Source organism: Leishmania major, chromosome 34 (assembly GCF_000002725.2).
Source record: "Leishmania major strain Friedlin complete genome, chromosome 34".
In the NCBI taxonomy this organism is placed as follows: domain Eukaryota; phylum Euglenozoa; class Kinetoplastea; order Trypanosomatida; family Trypanosomatidae; genus Leishmania; species Leishmania major.
The window spans coordinates 959,368-986,786 of NC_007286.2; the positions used below are offsets into that span (position 1 = coordinate 959,368).

General features: G+C 58.1%; 4 protein-coding genes across 4 annotated transcripts; all 4 read right to left on the reverse strand.

Moving 5' to 3' along the window:
- Positions 1–7: 7 nt before the first annotated feature.
- On the reverse strand, positions 8–1,705 carry LMJF_34_2170 (putative 8-oxoguanine DNA glycosylase; the record flags this gene model as incomplete). Its single annotated transcript, XM_001686263.1, has 1 exon — positions 8–1,705. The coding sequence occupies one exon, from the start codon at positions 1,703–1,705 to the stop codon at positions 8–10; it is 1,698 nt and encodes a 565-aa protein (XP_001686315.1).
- An 890-nt stretch (positions 1,706–2,595) lies between these two features.
- Positions 2,596–7,233, reverse strand: LMJF_34_2180 (conserved hypothetical protein; the record flags this gene model as incomplete). The annotated part of the gene is made up of 1 exon (XM_001686264.1): positions 2,596–7,233. One exon carries the CDS (start codon positions 7,231–7,233, stop codon positions 2,596–2,598), a length of 4,638 nt encoding a protein of 1,545 aa, XP_001686316.1.
- A 7,717-nt stretch (positions 7,234–14,950) lies between these two features.
- Positions 14,951–19,099, reverse strand: LMJF_34_2190 (putative dual specificity protein phosphatase; the record flags this gene model as incomplete). Its single annotated transcript, XM_001686265.1, has 1 exon — positions 14,951–19,099. The coding sequence occupies one exon, from the start codon at positions 19,097–19,099 to the stop codon at positions 14,951–14,953; it is 4,149 nt and encodes a 1,382-aa protein (XP_001686317.1).
- Positions 19,100–24,791: 5,692 nt separating this feature from the next.
- On the reverse strand, positions 24,792–26,093 carry LMJF_34_2200 (conserved hypothetical protein; the record flags this gene model as incomplete). Its single annotated transcript, XM_001686266.1, has 1 exon — positions 24,792–26,093. The coding sequence occupies one exon, from the start codon at positions 26,091–26,093 to the stop codon at positions 24,792–24,794; it is 1,302 nt and encodes a 433-aa protein (XP_001686318.1).
- Between the last annotated feature and the right edge of the window lie 1,326 nt (positions 26,094–27,419).

The window sequence follows — 27,419 nt, forward strand, 5'->3', positions numbered from 1 at the left end:
CGGTGCCTCACTTGCGCATGCGGTAGTAGAAGAGAATGCTGTGGGCCCACCCAGCGTAGTTGCCAAACAGCTTCCGGAAGGCCTCCTGAATGACGTTATGATGCCGCTCGTACAAGGGTGGGACAGGCGTTTTTCGTGAGGCGCGCAGCGGGGCTGCTGCAGAGCTTCCACCTTCCTCTATCGCCTTTACGGTCGCTGGCGACACGCCTTTCTTAACCTTGAGAACCTCCGCCTGCTTCCTCCACTCCAGCAGCAGATTATCCCGTGAGCGGGCTTCCTCTTCGGGCAACGGACACCCTGGACGAGAGCGCTTACGACCCACCGCCGTCGCGGCGCTTGGTGCGGCAAGGTACTCCACCGCAACTTGCGCCATGTGCGTGTCCACGGGGACAATGTGGGTGCGGTTGAGCGCGAAGAGCGCCACGCAGTCAGCAACTTTGCGCCCCACACCCGGCAGGAGAAGCAACATGTCCCGTTGATGCTGGTGGTGGTAGCTGTGATGGCCCAGCACAGCAGAGTAGAAGCCGTTTCGATAGCACGCCCCATGTTGCCGTATTAGGTGTGGAGGGAAGTGCATCTTCCCTTTCACCGCCTTTTCGTCCTGAAGCTCCGGCGGAGGCAACTGTGTCCGGATAAAGCTGACAGCCTCGACAATGTACTTGCTGCGGTAGCCGAAGCCGAGGCTGCGCAGCGTGTCCTCCGTGACCGTAGCCAGCTGCTCCAGTGAGGGGAAGCTGTACACCGAAAGCCATTCCGGAGCGTTGGCGCTGGCGCTGTGCGGCTTCAGTGACGGAGACGCCATGGTGTCTCTCCGGGTAGCAGCGGGGTCCGATCGGGAATGCGTTTGTGGCGCCTTGGACCGCGTATCAGCAGCCGACTTCCGCGGCGCTCGAACCTCACCAGTGGCGAGTTGGACGTCACATAGGTGGTCGCCGTAGGCGCGGGAGAGTGCGTAGATCATGCCTGTGATGCGCGTGACGTTGTTGTTCTGCGAGCACAGGAAGGAGAAGAGGCACGAGTGCAAATCCTGCCGAACATGGCGGATGGGGATGTACAAATTTGCCTGTGCTTCGTCATGCTCGCAAACACGCTGGCCGTGACCGCTGCGCAAAAGTTGTCGCTGACGGCGACTGCCGACGAGGTATTCCACGAGGGGATGCTTGCGAGTCTCTGGCGAGTCGGTCCATTCCTGCCATAGTTGGTCAAGATCGACATCGAGAGAGAGATAGCGGCTCAGCATCTCCTCGTCGCTCTCCCCTACTGTGTGTGCCGATGATGCAGCTGTGTGCCGCAATGATGATGGGAGTGGGCTCGTGCGACCCTTGCCACGTAGGCGCAGTGGGTGAGCTAGCGGCCATAGTCGCCGGTACTCGATCCAGCAGCATGAGCAGCAGTAGTTCTGGCCCATGGCAGCCTCCGAGGTGGATGCAGGAGAGCTCGCCGCGCGCCGCCGCTTCGCCCGTGTCGACGCTGGCCGCTGTGACGCGGTCCTTTGCAGTTCTTGGTTTTGCAGCTTGGCACGGCACTGCACCTCGCGCAGCTCAAAGACGCCGTCGCCGATGACACCGACAAACGTGCCGCGCGGCGTTCGGTACCAGTGAAAGCACTGGCCACCGCACAGTGTCATTTGAAGGCTCACCTTGGCTTTGAGAGATGACGTCAGCACCCGCCACGAGTGGAGAGGAGTCATACACGACGTCGTCATCGGTGGCGTCCGTCTCCGTGCAGAAACGCATGCGAGACAGAGGAACAGCAGCGGCAAAGAAAAAACAAACGAGCGCGGCTGCGCCCTCCGTAGCGAAACACCGAGGAACAAGGAAGCGCAAAGACACGGAAAGTGCCCTGCGGCTTCCCAGTGCTGCTCCCTACGCGACGCTTCGCCTCGCGACGATAGCGGAAGCGTGGCCGTCGAGAGAGAAGAGGTGAATGAGCGCCAGTGCGCAACACAAAAAGACAAGGAAAAGGGTGGAATCGAGAAGTGGTACGGTGCACAAAAAGAGAGGAGGCGTGCGAGCGTGTACACGCCAACGCACGCGCACATAGAGAATGCGATTGGGAATCGAAACCGCTTTCGCAAACCGAGTCGACAGAGGGAAAGGTGGAGTAGGCGGGAAACGTGGGCGACGCGGGAGGAAGAACAGCGAGCACCCATTCGAGCACACGAAAGCGACGTTGGAAGGTTTTGATTCGCTCACCTATTCTGCCAGTGCCGCTATTCGACAACGTGCGCTGTAGGAAGCCCGCCCGTCCGTCCCTCCCTCCACGCACACACACACACACACACACTTCTTTGGTTGTTGCTCTTCAGCCTTTGCGCGTGATGTCCGCTCAATAAACAAACTCGGCGTTCTGGCGCTTCTTTTGCCTCCCCGTGCTCGAGAGAGCAGTACGCCATCCAGGTGTCAACACCGCGTTTGTGTTTGTGAATATGTGAGTACTAATGTGAATTAAGATTCTTTTTTTTTTGGCAGTGCCCATGCACCTCTGTTTCAGGCATCGCCTCTGCTGCGCAGAGAAGGTGGTGGTACGAAGGGGTCGCCCGGCACGCGCGAGCCCTCCACTCCACCTCTTCCTTCACGCTCGCGTCCAAGGTGGTCACGTGCCGCTCGCCGTTGCCGCTTTCTCCAGCATTCGCAGCACCTCATCAGCCAGAACGCGGGTGGGGCGATCCGGGTGCATGAGGGCGATGGACTGCAGCGCAGACGCGGCGGAGCTCAGAAGCCGCTGCTCATCTTCGAACGCGCACCAGGGCGAAGCTGAAGAGCCCATACGGGGGGAAGGCGCCGACGTGACCGTCTGCGTGCTCAACCCCTCCATGCTCAGGAAGAGCTCGGGAGCAGCCACAAGGAGCGCAGAGAGGAGGCGGACGCCAACGATTTGCACCGCTGCCGACGCCGTGAACCGCACGCATCCGAGGGAAAAGCTCACCAGCGCCTCCCTCTCCTCCCATGCAAGCCGAAAGAGGAGAGACGACGAGGCCGACGACTTGTCTTCTGCTGAGTTGGTCAAGGCAGGGGCAGCGGGGCTGCCGACCTTGCGCGCCAACAGAACAGCCTGAAAAATGACACTGCATGCGTCCACGGCTGCACGACACTCGTGTAGCTCTCTTCCCACCACACTTCTGCAAGCAGCGTTCGACAGCTCCACAATCGGGCGGAGGAAGCCACGAAACCAACACAGCAACAGACCCTTCGCATGGGTGGGGTGAAGAGAGATAGCGTTCAGCATGCACTCATGAATGTGGAGGCATAGCTGAAAGCGCGTCAGCTGCCAGGTCCAATCCGTTTCTCTGCTCGCGTTGTCGTGCCTCGGCAGCTCCTTCGACATCTCGCGCTTCTCGGCGTCTCTGTACGCCTTCGCCAACCCTGTCAGCGGCGTCGCAAGGAGACTGTTGCACAAGGCGTAGAGCACGGAGGTATAACCGTTGCCGGGAGTCGGTGGAGAAGATGACGTTGGAAAACCGTTGGTTTTGGCTAGCGTCACAACGCCGACGACTGCTGCAGCATCGACAGCGGCGACGCACAGTCGCTGTCTCATGGCCTCCGCCTTTTCGCTCGAGCCTTGGCTGATAGGTATCCTGGGACCCGCTTCGCCGGCTGCTCCCAGTGAGCCCCCCTGCCGCGACGATGGCAAGTTGACAGATATGTCCCCTTCCTTTTCCATCAACCAGTGGGGCAACGTGACATTCAACAGCCGCTCCAGCGTGGCACGGTAGTCTAGGACAACCTGCAAGTCGCTGGCGAAGTCACTGCCGTGATCTGCTGAAAGAGCCGCCGCCGTCGATGCCGATGGGTCGCTGTGCCGCGACGCTGTCTGCACACTCGCAGCGGCAAGGTACGATGACACGCCGAAGAGGTACACACGATACGCAAACAGCCTCGACACCGACAGCTCGTCGCCCAGCGAGCTCAAAGCGTCCGAGGCCTCAGTCTCTTTTGCGTGCGCCGCTGCCCACCGCGTCCATGCGCCAAAGAAGAGCCTCGCCGGAAAGCGGCACACCACCTCCAACGCGACCCGGTGAATTTCCGGGTACGCGGCAAAAATCGTCGCATCCGACTGCGCCTCCGTTGTGGCGCCGCGCCAGAGGACTCGCCACAGTCGGCGCACAATATTGGCAACGTCACCGTCCTCGTCGCCCTCCGCAGGTGACTCCACCGCATCCGTCACGAATGTCGCGTCTGCAACGGCGAATGTTTTTGGCGCACAACTGCGTAAGCACAGGAGCGGCAGCAGTACTGCGTGCAGGCGCGCCGACGCGTCTGCGTCGCCTCCGCTGCCGGTGCCTCCTGCACGGCAAGCAATCCGTGTCCACCTGTCATCAGGCGGTCCTTCCGTGGCCGACGCACATGCAAAGAACGTGTCCCAGATGGCTCGAAGGTGCATCGTGTTTAGGCGAGCCTGGTCAGTTGACGAGAGGTCGTCCTTGAAGAGGCCCGTAAGCGATGCGGTAAGCCGCAGCGTGTACTTCATGACCCACTGCACCCACTCGTCGGCAGGGGCACCAGAGTCGCTGGCATGATCAGTTGTGCCGTCACCCGCTCCGCCTTTCGCTTGGCGGGTCAGAAACTGAAAGAGAGGGAGGGAATGGCAAGCGTATGTCCAGCTCGCTGCCGCCACCCGCACCCACCGATCTGTGAGCGTCAGAAGCGCCGTCTGCAACTGCGCTTCCTTGCGACGCCACTGTCCGGCATGCGCGTCAGAAGATGATGCGTTCATCTCGACCACTGTGGTTGACATGGCAGCCGGTGTCGAAGACACGTCGTGCGCCGATCCAGCAATACCATCAGCTGAGTAGAGGAGGGCCTGCGATAGAATGTCGCCTGGGGTCTGCGGAGTAGGTCGCCGCACCTTCGTAGGGCTCTGCTCGCTGTCTCCACCGTCGGTAGCCATCTTTACCCCCTCAGGGGCGACTAGAGCGCTGAAGGTGCCGCCGTTCGCTGCCGCCAGGCACTGATACCCGCATTGCAAGAGCAAGAGGTACGTCTCCGCTGTGCTCGTGTGTGCGGTGACAAGCGAGGTCAGCGCCGACAGCGCGGCGCCTTGCTTACGTCCCGTGTCATCCCGCTGCAGACAGAGGTTCAAGAGAGGGAGCAGCACATCGTCCGGGTGCACCTTGGCAAACAGGGACGAGCTCAGCAGCCGCAAGCACAGCTCTTCATCCGACAGCCGCAGCAACAGATTCTCCGCAAGCAGTCGGAGTACGTTGCGGCGGTGTGCGCCTATAGACTTCGAATGGCCACCAGGCCACGGCACCACGGTATCTGACGCGCTGACGTGCGAGGAATGCGTCTCCGCTGTGTCCTGCTCGGCGGTGCGCTGCTCCGAGACGAGGTCCGGTAGGCTACACAGCACCTCCAGCACATGTCGCCGCGTGACCGTGCTACCGTGCTCCAGCATACGAAACAGTGCCGGGATAAGACGGTATGGGTGCTCGAGGATAGACACGCACAGCAGCTCACTAACGCACCGCGACGCGGCGTCGTCCTCGCTCTCGAGTAGCTCTAGCAACTGGTCGGACGAGTCCGCGGCGAAGCCAGCGAGGGCGCCGCCTCGCACCGCCGCGTCCAGCACGGCGCGCGAAAGCAGTGAGGCTAACCGAAGCACCCGCTCACTGCGGTACCGCAAGGCCCGCTGTACCAGAAGAGCGTGGATCTGTTGCGTGACGCCGCTGTCTGTGGCCCACAACTCCGCTTGCAGCGTCGTGGTGGGTGCCGCTGCGACGAGAGCGAGGCACGCACTCAAAGCCGCATCGGTTGCCATGAAGGTTGTGCGCTCGTTCTCCTTCGCATCCTGCAGGGCAGGCACGCGCAGAAGGGCGCTGGCCATGAACATCAAAACGTCCCTGTACGCTGGCAGAACCAAACCCGCCGACGCCGTCGACACGCCCAGGCCCCCGTGTACGGCGACCCAAACACCAGTCAAGTTGCGAACAAGGAAGCACATCTGCAGTGTGTGGGCCCATACCATCTCCGTCAGACTCCGTGCGTTGTGTGATGCAGCCCCGTTGAACTCGCGCATCGCGTTGAGGAGCGAGCACTGTAGCAGCTCCTGGTGCTTGACCACATCTGTGAAGACGTCCTCGAGCTGCTTCGAGACAGCTGACAGCAGTGCCGTTGCCGGTTTCACTGCTGTGCGGGAGCCACGGTGATCAAACTCCTCGACGAGCCAACGCAAACCGCGTCGCAGCGCGTTGCGAACCATTGTGACGCACCCCCACAGGCACGCTGGTAGGTCACGATCGAGCACCGGCGGGCGTTTCTTCTGCCTCCTCGACTTGAGTGCTGCCTCCTTGGCGTCCACGGATGAGTCGGCCTCGGCGTCCATGTGCGCCAGCAGCACGTCCGTGGTGAGCCAGTGCACAGAGTGCACGACGAGGTGATTCAGCTCAACCGTCAGCCGGCTCGGCAGCGGGGCGGCGCTGCCCGCATCCGTCCTCCTCACGGCGTGCAGTGCGCTCTCGCGCATCAACTCCTCCACGTAGCTCGCGACAGCCGGCACCATGCCCTGTGCAATGCCTGTGAACAGCTCTGTGTGTTCGGCGCACAGTCGCTGACCCTCGACGTGGCCGCTGGCCAACATGCGGAGCGTGTTCGACAGGATGAGAACAAATCCAAGCTGGTACCGTCGGTTTGCATGCACGAGGCGAACAAATCGGTCATCAAGCTCCTTGTGCTCACTGCTGCCCTTCACGACACCCCTCAGTGGCAGTCCTCGCAGTAGCGCTTGCGTCCACTCATGCGTGCAGCATGGACGCTCGTTGCCTTGACCGTGGGCCGTCGCCGGGTCACAGAGAATGCGGGTGCTCAAAAAGATGGCACACTCCAAGTCCGCAGCAGAGCGGGTGGCCGCAAGCGCCATGCGATACAGCACTGCTTGCCACCCGCGAAGCACGCACGCGTCCGTCACTGTCGCCGCTGTCAGCGCGGCGTCGCGCTGAGTCGCGCCCTCTTTAGAGGGAGCCAGTGCAGACTCGTGATTCATGGTACCTACGCCTGCCCCTGTCAACGTGAGCGTGGTTGCACGGACACCGTACAGAAGCCCGCGGTACGCCTGCTGCACCGAGTAGCTGCACATCTGCTCGTCTGTAGAAACCTTCTCGTACAACAGGCGTTGCAGCGAAGCCTCGAACGGCACCACGTCGACCAGCAGCGGCGAGGAGGTCAGGTGGGATGCTACGGAAGATTCTTGCCGCGGCACCGCCGGTGGCGTAAGCAAAAACGACGATGCGTTCATTGTACCCTTGTCTACGAGCCCTCGAGACGCGACACAGAAAGGGCGTGAGCGTCGCGAGAACGCCGGGAGCAAGACAGAAGGGATGTTTGAATGGGGCAGCGGTGACAGAGTTTTCCGCGTGTTGCGGGGAGCGCGAAGCTTCTCCTGATGGGAAGGTGCGGAGAGATGCAATACGGAACGCTAGCCCTTTCACATATGTATGTATGAAGAATACCAGCCCACAATATCTGTACGCGGCCAAGTGGGATCGTTCTCTAGCGATGAGAACGAAAACAGAAGAGAGAAGGAAGCGGCGGTGGTGCAGGTTGGAAGAGGCAGTCAAGCACACATGGGGAGGTGGGAGAGTAATCAGAGAGAGAGAGACGGGAGAAGGGCGCACACATCACGGGCAGCCGAGAAAAACGACGAGATCATGCGTGTGTGTGTGTGTGTGTGTGTGTGTGTGTGTGTGTGTGTGTCTGTGCGTGTGGAGCAGCTCAACCCCATAGCACTCAGCCGCACAGGCAGAGTCGAGATGCGCCCCCCCCCGCCTGCCTACGTCTAGGCGGGGCCATCGTCACTTGCCATTGCGGAATTCCTGATATGCTTCTCAGTTTTACTGGTTCTGGGTAGTAGAAAGGGGAAACGTCAGTTCGTTTCTACTTGGCGTCGACAGTACCGTTGCCCATAACCCCGCAGAGAGAAACAGAAGGCCCAACTCGGAGAAAGAGACACTGGAGTGCAGGACAAAGATGGACAGAAAACAAGAGAAGGAAAGATGATCAGCATGTAACGCAGGAAGGACAACAAGACGTACCACACACAACAAAAACGCCGTCGGCGAAAGAAAACAACGGCAAAAAATACGTAGACTGCGTACGGAGATGGACACTAATGAACAGAGTTGCACCCTCGGAATCACGAGGAGGAGAAAATCGACGCAATACGAGCCTACAGTGAGTGTGTGTGTGTGTGTGTGTGAGGGTCGGCGCGTAGGCAAGAGAGGGGGAGGTAGTTGTTAAGGAACGAAGAACATAAGGTAGAGAGAGAGAGAGAGAGAGCGGAACAACAACAAAAAAAGACAACAGCACACACACACACACACACACACACGCACACGCATACCAGGACGAACGAGAGCAGAAGTACGGAAGAAAACAAGCGAGGAAGATAGCGTGAGAAAAGCGGTGGGCAGGGGAGAGGATGACGCGGAGGGACGGAGACACTGCAGTACACGAAGGGGTCACCAAAAGGCCGAGACAGAGATAGAGAGCAGCATCAGGAGCGCGGGACGGGTAGGGACGAAAAGGGGGGGGGGGGCAACAGCAACAACAGAAAAACTAGAGCACATCAACACTTAAAACAAACAAGAGGTTCAGCCGGTGAGGAAAGAAAAGATGCAATGTAATGGAAAGGGACCTGGGAAGAATGAAGACAAGAGGGAGAGGTAAAGGGAGGGCACAGATTTTCATACATGGCAACAGTGAAAAAAAAAAAATGAGTCATCCATTGCACCCTCCCGCCGCTACTCCAGTAGCGCGCACAAGAACAACAAAATCGAAGAGGGACACACAAATTCGGGTGAGAGAGCAACACAGAAAGTAAACCAGATAAAAAGAGGGCAGCAAGAGCTCCACCAGCATACGAAACCAACAGTCAATCAAAGGACAACACCACAGCAGAAGCACGTCTCCTGTCGTTTACCATCGCAATGCATTTTCAAGCTGACATCAACGCATTAACATGTGAAACGGAACATAATGAAATCGAAAAAAAAATATATATCTCTCGCATAATTTGAGAGCGCATAAGAACGATGATAAACATACACACGCACACATACACACGAAAAGGACGAGAGAAAACCGCAACTCAAGAGGCAAAACAAGACCACACGAAACGGCTTGAGGCACAGCGACAGCGAGGGGGCGGGGCGGGGGGGGGGGAGATCGTGCGGTGGCGTGCGCGTGGGCGACAGAGGGAGAGGACGTCATCTAGGATCAACACGCCATCAGTGTCAGCGCGTGCACATATACACGAGCAACAAGGATAACGACGAGAGAAACCGAGGCGCCAACGCACCTCAACGAAGACACTCATACCCCCAATGGCACGCGCCAACGCCTATACACAGAGACGAACCAAAAAGAAAGAGTAGCGGAAGCGAAAGAGTCACCAGCTTCAGGACGGAAAAGAACGGCAAGAGACACTCAGACACACAAAAATTAGCCTACATGTAATTTCTTTTTCCAACGCGTACATTCTCTGCCCTTCACCGTGAGTCCAGCACCACTCTGCCCCCGCCCTGGCACAGGCCCCCGTCGCGCGGCAGGAAGCAGGCCTAGACGCGCGCGTTGCAGCAATGCGCCGACGCGGTCATGTGAGAGCACGGCCCCCTGCCTCAACCTGTACCCGCACCCACCCGCCGCGTCGCAGGTCGCCTCACAGCCGCTCCCTCATCACGCCGGTCGCCACCTCTGGGGCAGCCCAGTAGACGTGACACTCAGGCCCCTCCACCACACCACTCGGCAGTGTTGAGGGCCGGGGGCAGGATACATTCGAGTCAAGCGGACACTCTGCCCAATCATAGGGGTGGCACAAGCTGTGTGCACTGTTGCCGGTCGCTCCGACGCGGCGCCACCCAGGGCCTCCTCCCCGACATGCGTCGCGGTAAACATCGCTCTGACCTCTCCCTGCGTCGAGGAGACTGAACCCTGGAAAGCCACGCCGAGGTGTCCCTTCCCTTCAACGTCGACAAAAAATGAGGAAAATGACCCAAAAAGCGAAAGAGGGCCCCTAACAAGGGCAAAAGTCGGTTAAAAAAGAGGAGCACCGACAGACATAACGGCAGTGGCGGTGGAAGTCGGTGGGTATGGAGGAGGGTGCGGCCGCATGAAGTGTGTGCATGTGAAAGAAGCCTCACAGCGTGTCTCAGACGCAGGAACAACCGCGAAAGCGACACACACGCTGAGAGTGAGAATGCTTGCTTGTGTGTGTGTGTGTGTGTCTCAAAAGACGACATCTACCGTGATGAAGGGCTGCTACACGAGCGACGAAGGGAGAAGAGGAAGACACACACATACACAAAAAAAAGACAAGGACAAGAGGGCACAGAACAAAAAAAAAACGAATAGAAAAAGGGCGAAATACATCGTCAAAGTGTGGTAGCGAGCAGCAGCAAAACAAACAAGGAAGCGATCGTCATGGCAACCAGAGCCAGCAGAGGGCGAGAAACAGAGTTGGTGAGATCCGCAAAAACAAAAAGAGGAGGCAGGAGGCAGGAGAAGGAGAGACGTGTTACCTCATAAACCGGCTTTCATTCCTGACGTTTTGTGTTCGTCGGCTTTTGTGTTTTCGGATGCGGAGTGGGTTCCCGTTGGCCACTTCTCCTCCTGCGACTCGATTCTCTCCTATGCACCACCGTTGGCACCACAGCCAGGAAGAACGGCACGGAAAGACAACAAAGAGAATAGAGGAAGAGGCGAGCACACGAAAAAAGAAAGTTTGGAAACAGCAAAGAGAGGCGAATTTTCGCCTCAGTCAAACACATCACGGAATCCTGCTCCCCCCTCCTCGCTCCACCGTCCTTTCCCGTGACGTCCTCGCCGTTCGCCCGTGTAGAATGCGAAGAGGCAACACGGCAAGCCGTGACAGCGGCACGGCACGCACATACAACAGCGATATGAAGGGAGAAAAGAGTCACAGAAAAGCGCGCAGTACACTTTACTGCCTCCTCGCCCTTTATTCAGCTAGGACGTGCGTTCTGCCACGTTGGGGAGATGCAGATGAGCACTCGGCACTCCTCTCCGGCAGCACCCCCCCCCTTTGTCGCCCTGTTTCGTTTGCCATCCGCTTTCCGTCGTCCTCTGCCGCTGACATGAGCTTGCGTGTTTGCATCCTTCCTCGAGTTCTTGACTATGCACTTCCTCCGCTACAATTATGCTGCAGTGGTGAAGCAGAGCTCCTTCCTTTTCGGAGGGAGGGAGGGGGGGGCCTTCCTCGCCTTGGACCTCATCGGGGGCACCAGATCCGGCACCACTGTACACGCGAATGGAAGGAGCAGCGAAAACGTTTGGAAGAGGAGCGAGGTTGGGGTGGGTTGGATGCACAACCACGCACACGCATACGGGCAAACAGACAAGCGCACATACTGTAGAGAAGGGGGGGAGGCGAGTATACCCAGGTCACCCCAGCGACCAGACGCGCAGGAAGGAAACAAGACAGCACCACCGGCAAAGTAGACTCGCAGAAGCCTAGAAAACGATGAAGCACACTCATTTACACGGAGATACATGCACACCGATGCGCGCTTGAAGATGTGACACACACGCACACGAGAAATAATGTTTACGAAAAGAACCGCAAAGAGGGCAGAACTCACATCAATGGTTGTGTACATCGCGTTGAAGAGATCCCACTATATCTACATGTATATATATATATAGGCCAGTAAAGAAACAAGGCAACGGGGCGTCCACTCAAAGAGCTGCGTGAGACTTCAACAACACGACTGAGCATCACACAATCAGACCTGCAGATTTCGTGGCGCCAGTGTCAGCATATATGCGGGTACACCGTTCGACACGGGCAGAAAGACGGGTAGCGAAAACGCATACAGTCAACGTCCTGACACGGGGAGCCGCCACCGTACCACAAGCTTGGGGGAGGGGGGGGCCTTCTTGCATCGATCTCACACTTTTCTCTGCCTCTGTCGCTGGCATCCACTCCTCTGCCGCCTCTTCTCTTCGCCTTCATTCTACGCGAAATCGCCGAGGTGGTTGTGCACTTTCTCACCTTCAGCTTTCAAAAAGGTGCCAACATGGCATGCTCTCAGAGGACCTAGAAATTACGTAAGCGTCTCTGTAGCGGATTGCTTTCATTCTGCATTCCACACGGAAGGGTAAGAGGGACCACACCCAGAGCCCACGAAACAGCACCAGCAACACACAAAAAAACACACGTCCGTCTGAAAATAAAACGGCACTTTACTGTTTTACCCTGTTCCGCCTACCACGAACTCGTACCCCGATACATACGTACACACACACACACAACCACCCCTCACCCACCCCCTGTCGCACGGCAGCCACATCCGCGTCCTCGAGGACGAGCCGTCCGGCCGCTGCATCCGGCCACGCATCTACAACGGGTTCAGCCTGCCCCTCCCTGTCCCTCCCCCCTCGCAGGCATGCCTGCGCCATCGGCGCCACACTAGCCGGGCCGCGCCATGCGGCCCGAAGTAAGCGGGACCGCCCTCACGGTCGTTACTCGAGGGCGGTGGCGTCTGTCAAAGGGTGGGGCAGGGGTAGCATGCGGTTGGTGGCCTGCGCGCATGCCGCACGAGCCGAGGGAGCACGCTGCCTAGCCTCAGGTCAGGGTCCTGTGAGACCCCGCAGCGTCTGCCTCCATGCCGTGCTTCTCCCCCTCTGTCTCCTGAAGGCCGCTGCATCCTGTCTCGCACACGGCGTGGCGACCCTCACCCACCACGACCACCATCACCACCAGCCCCCACAGTGGACTCCGGATGGCCGGATGGTGTAGTGCGCGCTGCACTGGTGATGCTTCCGGCACCTGCGCCTCACGAGCCCGTTCGGTCGGCTGGAGCGGACTCGGCATGTCTCGCACACATGCACTGTGGGGTCTCTTCGCGCCTCGCCCCTCTGCATGCGATGCGCGGATGCGATACGGCATGCCAGCTGTGCATGACAGGCGCTCGCGCTTTTGTGGAGTGAGCGCCGTGTTCGAGGACGGCGTTGTTGCCGGAGTGCTTGCGGTGGTGATCTGCCGCCTCCGGCGATGTCGCGGGGCGCGGGGTGCGTGCCTGGACGGCCTGCCCGCATGTTGCCGCGACGGGGGCCGGCCGCTGCTGTGCGTGTGGGCCCGAGGGGTCCCCGCCGACACGCACGCGCGTGCGCACACGGGGAGCTCACAGCCTGCCGTTCTGTGGGGGCACAGAGGGTGTGGTGGGGGCAGCGCCAGGCACCCGGCTGGGGCAGCGCCAGGCACCCGGCTGGGGCAGCGCCAGGCACCCGGCTGGGGCGGCGCGTGCGAGACGTGTGTGTCAAGGTGACTGTGTGCAAGGTCATAGCGTGCAACAGGGTGTGCTTCGTCGGGCGGGCGGGCGCCGTGTTCTGGGCAATGCTCAATCCACCTGCATGGCGTGCTCCAGTGTCCGGCGCACCACCTTCCAGAGGGCGGCGCGCTGGGCAGCGTCTGCAGAGCTGCTTCCAAGCGCGGCAGCTCTCTGCGTGCGGAGCGCTGCGCAGGCGGCGTCGCCAGGAGGGCCCGTCTTTGTGTGGGTGCCGTTGGCCTCAGTCGCGCATTGTGCTGTGGGCTTGCGGGACACCTGGCAGGTGTGCGTCTGCGTGGCGGCGTCGGCGGTGTGCCGTGCGGTGGTGTTGCTCTCAGGTGTGCAGCCCGAGGTGGTGTGTATGCGTCCCGGCAGGGACGCGGCAGCACAGCCGCCACGCCGCTGCTTCGCCGTTGTCGTTGGGAGGAGGGGGAGGGCGTGCAGGTGTGTGCCCGTGCCGTGCTGTGTGAGCACGCAGTCGCCAGCGCCGTGCCTCCTCTCTCTTGCTGCACCGGGATGCTGAGAGGCTGGTGCGCCTGGTGCCCTGTGGGCCCCGTGGGGGTGAACTGCGCGTCTTGCAGAATGCAGGCCCGTGTACCGACGCTTCGTGACGGGCGCCGGCCAGCCAACAGCGCTGTGCGTCGCTGCGCCCACTGCAGCTGCACTGCGTCCGGCACTGGCGGAGCCACGGGCTGTGCCCTGCATCAGCGCCTCGCTTGCCAAATCAGAAAACAGGAGGTAGGGCACGTATACCCGTTGAATCGCCGGCACAACTCGCGGTGGGCCGGCACCGGCGTGACCGTGCCCGCGGACACCAAGGGTCGGCAACCGTACCCGAGGGCGTGCGGCAGGCTCTTTGCCTGCTGTCCATGATCGGTACACTGGACGCTGGGATCCCACGGCGCGGTGTGGCTGGGATGATGGGGAAACATCATACGGGGGAGAAAAGAAAAGGACGAGGCTCATGTGGTACAGCAGAGACTGTTCCAAACTGCTGGAAGTAGTGGTCCGATGTCGGAAATACGCGAGCTGGAAGACGAGACCGCTGCGACAACGACGACGAAAAGAAAAACGAGAAACAAGGACGAGACGGCGAAGAAAAAAAAGGGGAAAGAGGGACGTACAAGACGGAAGAGAACGTGGGCGGAAGTGCGCCTTTACACGACGAGAACAACGAAAAAAAAAACGAAAAAAAAGAACGGCGGAAAGAGCACAGTAACGCAAAACAGCAAACAACGGACACATCCTTTGCACACACACATATATATATATATGCATACACCAAGACAGAAACGTGTGAAACAACACCAGGGGGAGGAGGGGGGAGGGGAAGACCAAGCAAGAGCGGGTAAAAACGGAATGGAGGTGAAGGGCACGCGCAACAACGGGCACGGGGCGGCAAAGAAGAAATAGAGCGAGATAAAGGGGGAAAACATAACACACACACACACACAAATGCATCTATATACATATATATATATATATGTATATAGTGCGAAAATAAGTGGCTGTGGGCGAGTGAGACGTCGAGACGCCACGGTGTACATCGATGCAAGAAGACAAGACCAGCGAATACGCATACCCGCTCACATGCACAGAGGCGCAGGCACGTATGTGAGGGAAGTCACGCGGCGGCGAAAGGGATGCCTTCTTCTGCTTTGGCTTTGTTCAGTTTGCTGAACGCCCGAGGGACTCGATGTCGAGGGGCCGGTCGGGCTTGGGGTACAGTTCCTTGTCCAGCTCCACCAGCTGATCAAAGAAGCCCTTGTTTGGGAGAATCGCAGGTCTGCCCTTCTTAGTCACCCGATAGGCCTCATCTAGCCGCATGCCTCTTTTGATCATCAGGTACGCAATCACCGTTGTGGCGGAGCGCGACAGACCTGCAAAGCAGTGCACCAAGCACCCGCTTTTTTTCGACTGACTTTCCTCGATGAAGTCGACGGCTTCCTGAAAAGACATGCGAATGTTAGCGCCAGGGATGTCGTCCACGACAATGATCTTGTGATGGCCTCCTTCCGGTGGCACCGGCACAAGCTGCCGACCTACAGTGAGCAAATACGTAATGTTCAGCTTCCGGTACACCATCTGCGACTGCGCAGAGCGGAGACTGCCGCAGTAGAGATACGGCACGATTTCATCCGGGTAGAGCTTGTTCCAGTTCACTGTAATGTTGGGCAGCTCGGTGTCGAGATTCTTCTCGTAGTAGTCCTTGTAGAGCGAGGGCTCGTTGTCGAGCGCAATCGTGAGGTCGTCGAAGCGTTGCAGCCGCTCTCGCAAAGGCAGGGTTGTCAGACTGTCGTTGGCGGCGAGGTAGATCACCTTCAGCTTGGGCGACATGATCACTGCCTTGGAGTTACTCACGCTGGAGCCGCCAACTAAGGAGCCGGCCGGGTTAAACATGAAGCTTGCGATTCGCGTACCGTTCACCTGCGGGGTGGCCATGGTGAAGTTCTCCATCACGTTCGACGCGCTGGAACATAGCGGAGGAGCGACTATATCAAGCAAGCTATCAGGAATGCTGGAGAAGCTGTTGTAGTCCAGCGCGGCCGAGGTGAGGGAGCTGAGGTAGATGAAGGTCTGCGGTAGATCCACGAGGGCGTTGTGGCTTGCATCGAGGCTTTCGAGCTCGCTAAGGTTGCCGAGGCTATCTGGAAGCTCGGTGAGCTTGTTGTACGACACCACAAGCTTGCGCAAGTGGATCAAGAAGCTCAGCTCATGTGGCAGCGACCTGAGGTTGTTCTGTGAAATATCCAAAATGACCACCTGCAGCAGCGGCGGGTCGTACACCTCAGGCGGCACCTCGTCCAGCCCGTAGTTGTACAGTAGCAGCTCCGAGTGATTGCTGGTGCGGCAGCGCTCCAGCTCCTGCTGCCAGTCGTCGTCTTCGATTTCCTCGGCCTTGGGAAGCGCTAGCTTTCTCGCCTCCTTGTCCTTCATGAGTGAGAGCCTCATTGGCGGAGGCAAGCAAAGCGAGCCAGAGTCTTTTGGCGTCACCGCATCCGCGCGGCCGTTGGGGAAGCCTGCCGTGCTGAAACCCGTATTGCTGTTGTTGGCGCCGCTGCCAAGGTTCAGTCCGCCGCCGGGCACCCCACCTAGTCCACGGAAGCTGATAAAGCTGCGACCGTTGATGTTGACCGAAATGCTCTGCTCGCTGATGTCGTCAGGAAGGCGGACAACGCTCTCCATGTCGCCAAACATGCCCTTTGTAATGCTGCCGCCACCAGTGCTGCGCACCGCAATCGACCGCTCCGCTGCGCGCTGCGCCACGAGATGTGCCGTAAGAGAGCCTACCGGGAAGTTCGCCGTCATCTCCAGCGTCTCGAGCGCGTGCACATCCGGCACCGTCGACGGCTGCACCAGCACGGCCTTGTTGGCACCATCCCTGCTGTGCTCGATCGTGTGAATCAGCAACGGCACTAACTCGTGGCCGTCCTTGTGGTAGTTGCCTACAGAGCACTTGCCGCAGCGGATGTAGCTGTCGCAGTCGGAGCACTGATAGAGGGCCACCGTCAGCTCGGCGCTGCATTGGCCGCAGAGCAGGTTCTCGCCCTGGAAGACGAGAACCGTGGGCTTCTCGCCTGCGGCAACAGCGATAACGGACGCCTCCGTGCATGACTCGCTGCCGTGTAACGTGGCATCACCGGCAGAGCTGAGCATCTGGCTCTCCTGGAACGGGTCCTGTGCAAGGACCTCAAGCATGCGGGCTTCGTCGCGCGTCTCAGGTTTCGAGTGCACGGCGCTCTGTAGCTCCTCCTCCGTGACCTCGACAATCGTCTTTGGCAAATTTTGAGCGAAACTCAAGTTTCTGAAGTATGTGTGCTTCAGCGCCGCTCGCGCGTCTTCAAACCGCCCCTCCAGCGCGTCCTCAATGAAGGAGATCAGCGCTGGCGTCAGCTGCGCCCGTGATTTTTGCACGGCTGTAAGCACCTTCTCTACGGCAAACGTCTTGCTCTTCTCACCGTCGAGCAGTTCTGCCCATACCGTGCTGAAGAGCTCCGGTAGTACTGAGGCGGCAAGGAGGCCGACGCAGAACATGTCCACGCCGGGGCCATGCAAGGGACTATGCCGCTGCACCCACGCGGGTAGCCTGTAGAGCGGTGCGCCTTCCGCGATGGAGTCCACCAAGGTGTCTGCCGTCACAAACAGCGGCCCAAAATCGGCAATGCGGTAGTGGAAGGTGTGCTCGCAAAAGAATATGTTCGTCGGAAGCAGAGAGAGATGCGCTACGCCGTTGTCGTGCAGGTGCACCAACCCAGCCAGCACGTCCACCAAGAACTCCTGCAGCGTTGGGGACGAGCTATCGCCCTTCACCGGGGGCACGGCTTCAATAGCCCCACCCGACATGTAGTCCTGCACCACGAAGCAGTTCACCTTCTTGTCCTCGACAATGTCGATGAAGCGCATAACGTTTGGGTGGTCCACCTTGCGGGAGAAAACAAGCTGGCGGCGCATTTCGCGCGCCCATCTCTCCCGCCCAGGTGCTTGCAGCCGCCGCAGAATAGACTTGTAGATAATCTTGAAGGCAAACTGCTTGGAGTGATTGCGGCGCAGATGAACCATCATCGTTTCCGAGAAGCGGCCCTCACCAAGAAAAGCGTCCACCTGGAAGCCGTTTCGCTGCTGGGTGCGGTAGTTTGGCACGGCCACGCTACTTATCGAGGCCCCCCTCAGCGCCAACGCGCTCATCGTCTGGTCGCCGAAGCTACCCACCATCTGCCCACCGAAAGCGAAGCTACTAGTCATGGACATTTTCCGCATCAATGACGAGGTTCCTACGACCAAGCTGTGCTTGAAGAAGGTGTGTTGCAGCAGCCGCAGCACACTCGGCCGCTTCGACGGTTCCTTTTGCAGGCAGAGTCTGATCGCGTCCTCGATGTCGTACGCAAAGCTCCAGTGCGGGCGGGGTGGGAAGCTCAGGTCGAAGCCCATGAGCCGCTCATGCACCTGCGCGTAGGAGCACTCGGCGATCTCAACCGGATCGCAGCCGTAGGCGAGGCGGTACATGAGCACGCCAAAGCCCCATATATCCACCGCCGCCACTCCAGCCGCGCCTTCGTCCGAGACGACATTGACCTCGCCTGTCGCGTACGGGCCCTCCGGATCGAACACTTCGGGCGGGAGGCAGGCCAACTCGCCGTTGAATACAAGATCCTCCGGGCACTGCACGGCGAAGAGACGCCAGAAGCCGGCGTCGGCGATGCAGAAGTGCCCCTCGCTGTTCTCGAGAACGTTGTCGAGCTTCAAATTGTGGTGATAGACTCGGTGTGAATGCAGAATGCGAAGACCCACCGCCACCTCCACCAGGATCCGGCGCAGCTTGTCGGAGTCGTGCGAGAGCCGGCCTGCGTAGTTGCCGATGTTGCCCTTCGCATGGTAGTTGGTGATTACGATCATGTTCTCCTTCGCCTCATCATTGAGAACGTCGCTGATATGCAGCACGTTCTGGTGCACAATGTTGACGAGAACCCGCTGCTCCGCGGTGATCTCCTCCAGCAGCCGGCGGCGGAGCACAAAGCTGATCACCTTGAGGATGCGGAATACCGGACCTTTACCGGCATCGTCGGAAACGCAGTCACTCGAGCCGTGTGGGGGCGTACACCTGCTCGATAATGCCGCGATGTCACGGGTGGCGAAGTAGCTTCGCCCGATGGTGCCAGCATTGTAGGCGGCGCGCAAGCGGTAGCCATCGATTGTTTCGTCTTGATGGAAATCAGGGATGCAGATGACGCACGACCGGTTCGAAAAGGACACTTCAGGGTGATTCCGAAAGAGCAGACCGACGGAACTGCTGCGGAGGGCGTCGAGCACCTCGTACATGACCTTTTCCTCTTCGGTCGGCCGCTCCGCATCGAGTCCCTCACACTTGCGCACAATGGAATCGACGCGCGACACAATGCGGAGTGCGCGGGCTGACAACTTCTGCGGTGCGACGGAGGCTTCGCGCAACGTGCCATGAGAGCTCGCGCCTCGCTGAAGCTGCTGCTGCTCGTGCCCGTTTTGCGCGGCGTCTGCTGCTGCATGCGGCGACTGCAACGTGGGTTGCGCTGTCCCTGGCGCTTGCAGCAACTTGCCGTGTTCCGCAGCGCCTCTTGCAGCCGCACCGACAGCAGACAAGTGTCCTACACCATCGCTGTTGGTGTCGTCCCCAACACTGGCGAGCCTTTTAGATCTACCGCTTCCGCCTACTCGACTGATATGGATTGTGCTAGCGCTCAGGATGGTTTCAGATAAGTTCGCATCGCCAACCTCGGCTGAGCTGCTAAAGTGGCTGTGCTGCGCGCACAAATTTCGCTTCGCATGGGTGCTGTCCACACGGCACCGCGAGAGCTCCTGGTTCGATCGGCAGTTGGTGTCAGCGCAGCCGGCCAGAATTCTGCCACCGTGCGAGTTCGCTGAGCCGCATAGGACGCCCATCACTCGAGCACCTCAACACTATGCGTGTATAGCCAGAACGAGCAAGACAACACGCAAAAGAAAAAGACTGCGGGAGCCGACGTGCGCACAAACATAAACAAACTCACACACACAGAAGCAAACAAGCAAACAACCACAAAAAAAAAGCAGCAATGAGCAAAGACACGGAGCAGCAGGCAGGAGAGAGCTTCTGCGCGTGTGTCAATGTCTGCGAGTGTGAGGGTGGGAAAGAGTATGTGCGTGAATCTGCGTGTGTGTTTGTGTGTGCTTGTAATTCGTTCTTTTCCGCTTGCGGTTCCTCGCTCTGCGCGTTGCCTCTTTCTGTTCTGTTCGACAAGGTAAAGCGTTTCCCGATGTGAGCGCCGCCGAGGACCAGCGAGTACACCGTCTCCGCAGCTCGGCAACTTTCTAGGGGAGGGTGGAGTAGGAGCAGACGACGAGTGGCAGGCAGCTCGAAACCAAAAAGCGGGCGGAAAACTATAAAACCACAACAAGGTGCACACACACACACACACTCACGTCATCAAACAAAAAAGAGAAAACGGAGAGCGAGAGAAACGAGAGACCCACGTGGTAGTAGTATGGGGCGGGGCGGAGAACTGTTCCAGAGATGCAGAAAGAGAAAGAGAAACAATGAGAAAGCACACAGACCAGCTCATACCACCCGAAGACAGACAGAGACAGGGTAACGACAAGCTGCGACACGACAGAAGCTTCGGAAGAAGAAAAGGGAACGCAGGGAAGAGGAAGCTAAGCAAAAAATCAGTGGACAAAGGCCCCGGAGCAAAGCCAAAGCGAGGGGGAGTGCGGGGGAAAGGGGAGAGCTAACAAATTGAATGGAAGCGTCTGTGTTTGTGTCTATGTGTGTGTGTGTGTGTGTGTGTGTTTGTGCGTTGCGCGACGTGTGAAGCGAGCGAGGCGGTGTCACAAAGCGAGTGATGCAGTGCGAGGCAGCGAGCACAAGGAGGAAAAGAAAAAAAAACAAAAGAGATGTAAAGTGACTGGAAAGAGCAACGGACAGGGGGGTTGTGGGGCAAAAATATAACTGCGATGGTACATGAACGTCAAGCGAGGCGAGATGCACGTGATGCTGAACGCACCTGACGGAAAGGCAAAGAGGAAATGCTCAAACACAACAATCGGTCATGCACCAACAGAAAAAAAGACAACAAGCGCCAACAACAGTGTTCATGCGAGAGATATAGCGAGGGTAACAGCAAAGGATGGCAACGCATCCGACCGCAGCAGCAGTAGCACGGGCAAATTAAGACGAATACTAATGATAAATAAGCAAAAAAAAGAAACAGCCAGAAAACAAAATCGACACACACACACACACCACTCACACCACACAGACACACCAAAAAAAAAAGAAAAGGAGCTCTCTTCGTTTGCTTGTGTGCCCAGTGTCGACTTGTTCCGTTTTCCTTTGGTTTGCTGGAACCCCTTCAACTTCCACGTTTACCAGCGACCACCTAAACGATTCCTTGTTTTTTAGTGTTTTTTTTTTGCTCCTGTTCAGTCGACTACACACCCACACACATAGACACGCAGACACGCACGCCAAAAAAAAGGGGTGGGGGCAAGCAACAGCAACAACGGGCAAAACACACACACAAAAAAAACAATAACAACAAAGTAAAAGAATGGCGATCGAGACGAAGAGAGAGAGAGAGAACACGAGAGAAGAATACAGGTGGTGACATAAAGGCGAAAACTAGACTCACATAAACAAACAAACAAAAAATGCGATCGCACTGATCTAGGAAAGAACGGCAACCACACGCAATGCACGGCTTCCGCCCAAACAAAAAAAAAATGAATAAAAAGAGGGCAGACAATGAATGGTGCTTGCCCGTATGCGCGACTGGGACACAACGAGAGACAAACGAGGACGGTTGAGAAGCGGCGAAATCATGAAAACAGAAGAACCCAAATTCCAAGAGATGCTGCCGCAAGACAAAAGAGAGAGAGAATGAGAAGAAATATGGAGGAAAACACGTAAAAATAAATATATATATATATAATTTCCTCGCAGCTTCCGGCTCTTCCTTGGCTTCTTCTCGCGCGCACCTTTGCCTCTTTAGGGGTGTTGTCGATGCTGGCCGTTGCCGGTCCTCCGTGTCGCTCTCTTTCTTCCTCCCGCTTTCGATCTCCCTGCGGACCCTCCGAATTCCTCCTCTATCGGCTTCGGCGCAGCGTCCTTCGCATGTGGTCGCCGGCAATGAGGACTCGTCCGCACCTAAATTGAGAGCGAGAGAGTGCAACGGGTTCGCAAACAAACAAAGGTGTCCACCTTTTCTTTGTTGGTGGGCCTCACGGCCGCCGCTACAAGAGAGCAAGCACGTCAGCTCCAAGCACACCTTGACACAAATAGAGCCTACAACAGCAGTAAAAATGGTGGAGCTTCCCTGACGGACACAAAACTCAGGCAAACATCCAAAACAAAAAGAAATGAAATGAGGCGAGTACAAATCTGTCGTGAACCTTGAACGCGCAACCCTCTGTGACAAGATTGTGCGCCACAGCGACTCGACGGGGTAAAGAGAGGAGACGACGTGTATGTCGGTATGCGAGGGCGAGATGGCACTGGTGAGCAAGCCAGATGTGAACGAGGAACAAGAGACACAAATGAGAGCGTCTAGGACGAAAAAAACATGGGCTGCTTTTCAATCCTCGACACTTGGAAGTGAGTAGGTTTCGGTCCTCAATAGTGGGCGATCGGAAGGGCAACGAAGGAGAGAAGAGAAGAAGTCGATTAGTCGTGCGCTAGAGAGGCGCCATGTCAGTGCCTAACCTCTGTCTTAGGCAGTTTCAGCAAACTTGTTGAGCGTCAGCCCGGTAGGGAGCGAAGCTGAAGCGTGTGTTCCGCTATTACGGCATCACTGTTTATCGTTTGGGCGTGTTCAACACAAGTGTAGCGTCCGACCACCTTCCTTATCCGTGACGCCTCACAACCAGTTGCAGACATGATGGGGGAGAAAGAGGAGGGGGAGCTGATAATGGTAGGACTAACGTGAACTCAGAGACAGGATAGTTGAAGCACTGGGCTTCCCGGCACAACAGTGAGGAAAAAACGTTATCACACATCACACTCACAGAAACGCGTGTGCGTCCTGGTCGGAAGTCGGCCCAATGAAATTTCGAAGCCCTCTCCGGTCAAAGACCAAGGGGAGAGGAAGCAAGCGCTTCCAGTAAGAAGCAGAAGAATCGATACCTTCACCTTTGGCGGGTCGTCATTCTACCGTACAACAGTAGTCCAGCACCACTCTGCCCCCACCCTGGCACAAGCCCCCATCGCGCGGCAGGAAACAGGCCTAGACGCGCGCGTTGCAGCAATGCGCCGACGCGGTCATGTGAGAGCACGGCCCCCTGCCTCAACCTGTACCCGCACCCACCCGCCGCGTCGCAGGTCGCCTCACAGCCGCTCCCTCATCACGCCGGTCGCCACCTCTGGGGCAGCCCAGTAGACGTGACACTCAGGCCCCTCCACCACACCACTCGGCAGTGTTGAGGGCCGGGGGCAGGATACATTCGAGTCAAGCGGACACTCTGCCCAATCATAGGGGTGGCACAAGCTGTGTGCACTGTCGCCGGTCGCTCCGACGCGGCGCCACCCAGGGCCTCCTCCCCGACATGGGTCGCGGTAAACATCGCTCTGACCTCTCCCTGCGTCGAGGATGCATGACTCTGTCGTCACGAGACGTGCTCCGGCATCTGGCAGGGATAGGGGGGAGCGGGGTGCACGGGACGCTGAGACACCGGGCACTGCGAGGTGTTGCCCTCCACCCCCACCCCCGTCATCAGGGCAGTTAGGCGTGTGAGGAGGTCAAGACAGCAAAGCAAGGTGTGCAGCAGAGGAATGCGTACACACCCGCAGACATGCAGGCAAATCAAAACAGAAGCAATGACAACGAGAGCGAGGGAGAGCAGTAGAGAGCGGAGCGTCGCAAGAACGATTTTGCTAACGAAGCTGTCAACCCTCTATGCGCGTCGAGGTACCGGTTTGTGTGGAGGTGCCTCTGCATCCCCCAATGAAGCGGGGACCTGCAAACAAAAAATAAAGAGGAAGGCGGACCGAGAGCGACGGCGGTGCACGCTTGCAAGTGCGTCTTCGGGAAACAGGGGTGAGAGTGAGCGATTCTCGTCGCGAAAGGAGAACAGATGATGTCTTGTATGTTGTCGCGGGCCCCATTGGAAGGCGACATGGCACAGCTCTAGTCGTGAGTCTACCTCCGAAAACTGGAGGTGGCTTTGTGCTTTCCCGTATTCTCGTTTGTCTCGTCGGCTTGCATTACCTATTCGTTTTTCCTTTGCCCCTGCCGACGTGCCGGAAGAGTATGTCGCTCGATTAACCGGTGCTTCGCACGCACTCGGACAGAGTACAGTCTGTAACCCAGACCCGAGCGCGGCACTCCCCAGCCTTACCTGACGCGTGCCCTCTTCCCCACCGGACGTCCCACACGCTCTCCGAATCGCTCTGCGGACAAGTGTAGCGAACCCATCGTCACCACCTCTGCAGCGTCGACTTCGCCCTTGAAGGCAACAGACAAGGCCGGCGGGCGCACACACAGCCCCGCCCGGTGAAGAAATTCAGTGAGAAAGCGAGCGGAGGACGAGGGAGATGCCAAGCACAACAAAGGGGCAGCGAGAGGAGAGAAGAAAAAGGCCACACTCGCGCCAAGGCCGGGCACCCCCACGCGCGAAAAACGACGATGAAGTGAGACGACGAAGAAGAACAACGACAAAAAAAAACACGCGCGCACACACGCACACACGCACACACCCACACGCGTGCGAAAACCAAAAGCCCATGCGATGTACCGCGACGATTTAGAAGAGACGAGGACGAAGGAACAGCGTACACAGGACACGAGAACATAAACGCACTCGTGAAGAGAGACGATTTCATGAAAAACGAGCCACAGTCGCCACAGCGGTGGCGCAGACACCGCGACGAGGCAGCAGTGCAACGCGCGCAGAACAATGGAGGAGCTGGCGGTAGAGAAAGAGGGGGGGGGATCCAAACCAGAACCTTCACTCTCTTTCATTTTCGTGGCTCTTGCCAAGACGACATGGCAAAGGATGCGAGCGCCTACGCAGCTCCGACGTGCTCCGACCGGAGGTGCACCTCACCATTGAGAATCCGCTGCAGGGCTGCCTGTAAATCGTCGTCGGAGTCAACGTGCTCCAGCAGCGCGTACCGCACTCTTGTCGGCTTTGAGTGGCGCAGTACCACAATGGAGCCCGCCAAAGACGCCGCCGCCTCCCCAGGAGGCGCCATCTGCACGCCAAAGTCTGCTTGGAACTGCTGAAGCAGCTCCTCCTTGTGCTGAGATGCGTCGAAGAAAAGCAACGGGTCGTTCTTGAAGTACTGGTGCACGTTGTCGAGGTTGACGTGCTCGCTAAGGCTGAAAACGCACAGGGGGGACTGGCCGCGAATCTTGCGGGCCTGCGGAGCACAAAACTGTGATATCACTTTTGGCGTGTATTCGACTGGTTCTACCGGAAGTGCTACGGAGGACTGCCGCGTGGCTTCTCGTGTCTGGTGCTGGCTCCCATCCTCGTCAAGGCTCACAGAGTTCATCGAGGTCTCCGTTCCGGCGCTGCACTCCTTCTCCGCGCAATCCAAGAAGAAGCGCGCGACGGGCTCGTAGGCGATTGTCTTTTTCGCGTACTGCACCATCTCAAACCTCTCCTCTGCATCATCGTCGGCCGGGGTGTAGCGCAGTACACCGAGCATTGGGAGTTGCGAGACGCCAAAGGCCTTCGCCACGCCCTGCTCAGGGCTGCAGCTACCCGCGAACACCAGCGGCAGCTCCTTCAGCTTCGGCGACATGGCCATGACCGAAAACATCGGCGGCACCTTGTTCTTCGCGGAAAGCAACACACCAATCATCTTCTTTGGCGCGTCTCGAGCGGCCTGCTTTATCTGCTCTGCCGTCGTCACGGTCATGACCTTGCTCGAGCTGATTCCCTCGACCATCCAACTCTGCAGCGCCGCCGCTGTGCGCTGGCCTTGGTAATCCTGCGAGGAGGAGACGGACTTTGTGCCGCTCTTCCAGTACTTGATCGTCGGAAAGCCACGCACCCCAAACTGCTGTCCAATGACGGCGTTCTTGTCAGCGTCGATCGCGCCAACGCGGATGGTGCCCTTCACCGACTCCGCAAACCGCTCATACTCGGGGTGGAACTGCTTGCAGTGGCCACACCACGGTGCATAAAAGAGGATGACCACCGGTTTGTGTGTATTAACAAACGCGTGCAGCGAGGCAGGCGTCAGCTCCGTGACAGCCGACGACCGTCCATACGGGTACGCCAACGACGTGTGCACGAGACACACAACCACAAGAAGCGCTCCAAGGAGCTGCACTGCTGATGCGGTGCCACGCCACATTCTCTGCAGCGTCGACACAGAGATCAAGAAGAGTCCGCAGCACGACCGACGGAGTCGAACGGAAGAATGAGCTTAATAGCCAGCGCTGCGTGTGCCTCTGAGTGGTGGTGCAAAGAGGGTCGCCGAGAGGGGAGAAGAGGTCAACGATAAGCGTCCAACAGAGAAGACAGCGCGAGCAGAGACGGAACAGTCATAACGAGCCAATGAGGAGGGACCGGAGAAGAGAGCGCCGTCAGAGGAAATACGAAAAAAAAAAAAGAAATGCTACGAGGAAGTAGTCACACTGTGCCCAACGGGAGGGGAAACAAACAGGGCGCTGTACAAGGTCCTTCACGGGCGCGAAACTGCTGTGACCAGACGCACCGTCGTGCAGCAACACAACGTGCAGGCCGAGCAAGCCGCGTCTTGGACCGCGCAGATTCTGCGTGTGACAGTCTGCAGACCACCTGTTTCTGCGGTACTGGTGATCACGCGAAGTATGTAAAACAAGACAACACGTCGAAGAAAAATGAGAGAGAACGTTTTTTTGTTGGTGGTGTTGCTCAGGGCGTACTCTTCTCTAAAACATGTGCGATGTGTGTGTGTGGGGGGGGGGCGGGATGGGGTCGTCATGTTTGCCGAGAGGGACGGATAGTGAGAGAGAAACATACATGAGAGAGACCACGGTGACGCAGTAAACCAGTCACATAGATGAAAAAGGAGGAGAGTGGTGCGAGTCGACGGCATCCGTCCGCGTAGCCGGAGGCGTCCACACAGGAGAGCGGGCCGAAAGATGGAAAAGGGGCGAACGAGAAGAATAAAAGAGGGTGGTGCACAACACAGAAAAACTATGCCCAAAATGGAGCAGGCAGCAACACACACCAGTGCTGTTGGACGAGAGGCTGCATCTTTTTTTTTCCTTTGTACAGTGTCTGCTGGTTGCCCCTCTCGTGCGTTGCATGTCCGCGTGTGCCTGTGTGTATCTATGTGAGGCCCTCACTCGTACAGGTCCCTGCAGGGTGCGTTGTCACACACTCACATGCTGAAAACACGCAACGGCGTCTCGTCGCCGCCGTATGCCTCTTCACGGCCGCATTTCGTCTTCCTATGTAGAGCTGTCGGTTGTGGGCCCGAGGGGAGCAACAAATTCGAAAACACACACCCACATACAAGCCCGATGAATGCTCTGCGCTACCCTCTTCCGCCGTTTCGATTCTTGCCCTTCGAAAGCAGGAGAAGATGCCGAGCACAAAGGAAAGGCCGGCCCTCAGGGGTAGGGAACCGGCCCAAAGGAAAAAAAGACAGCAGTCGCCGCCCTAGCCTGAACGACGCGACCTCCCCTCGCCA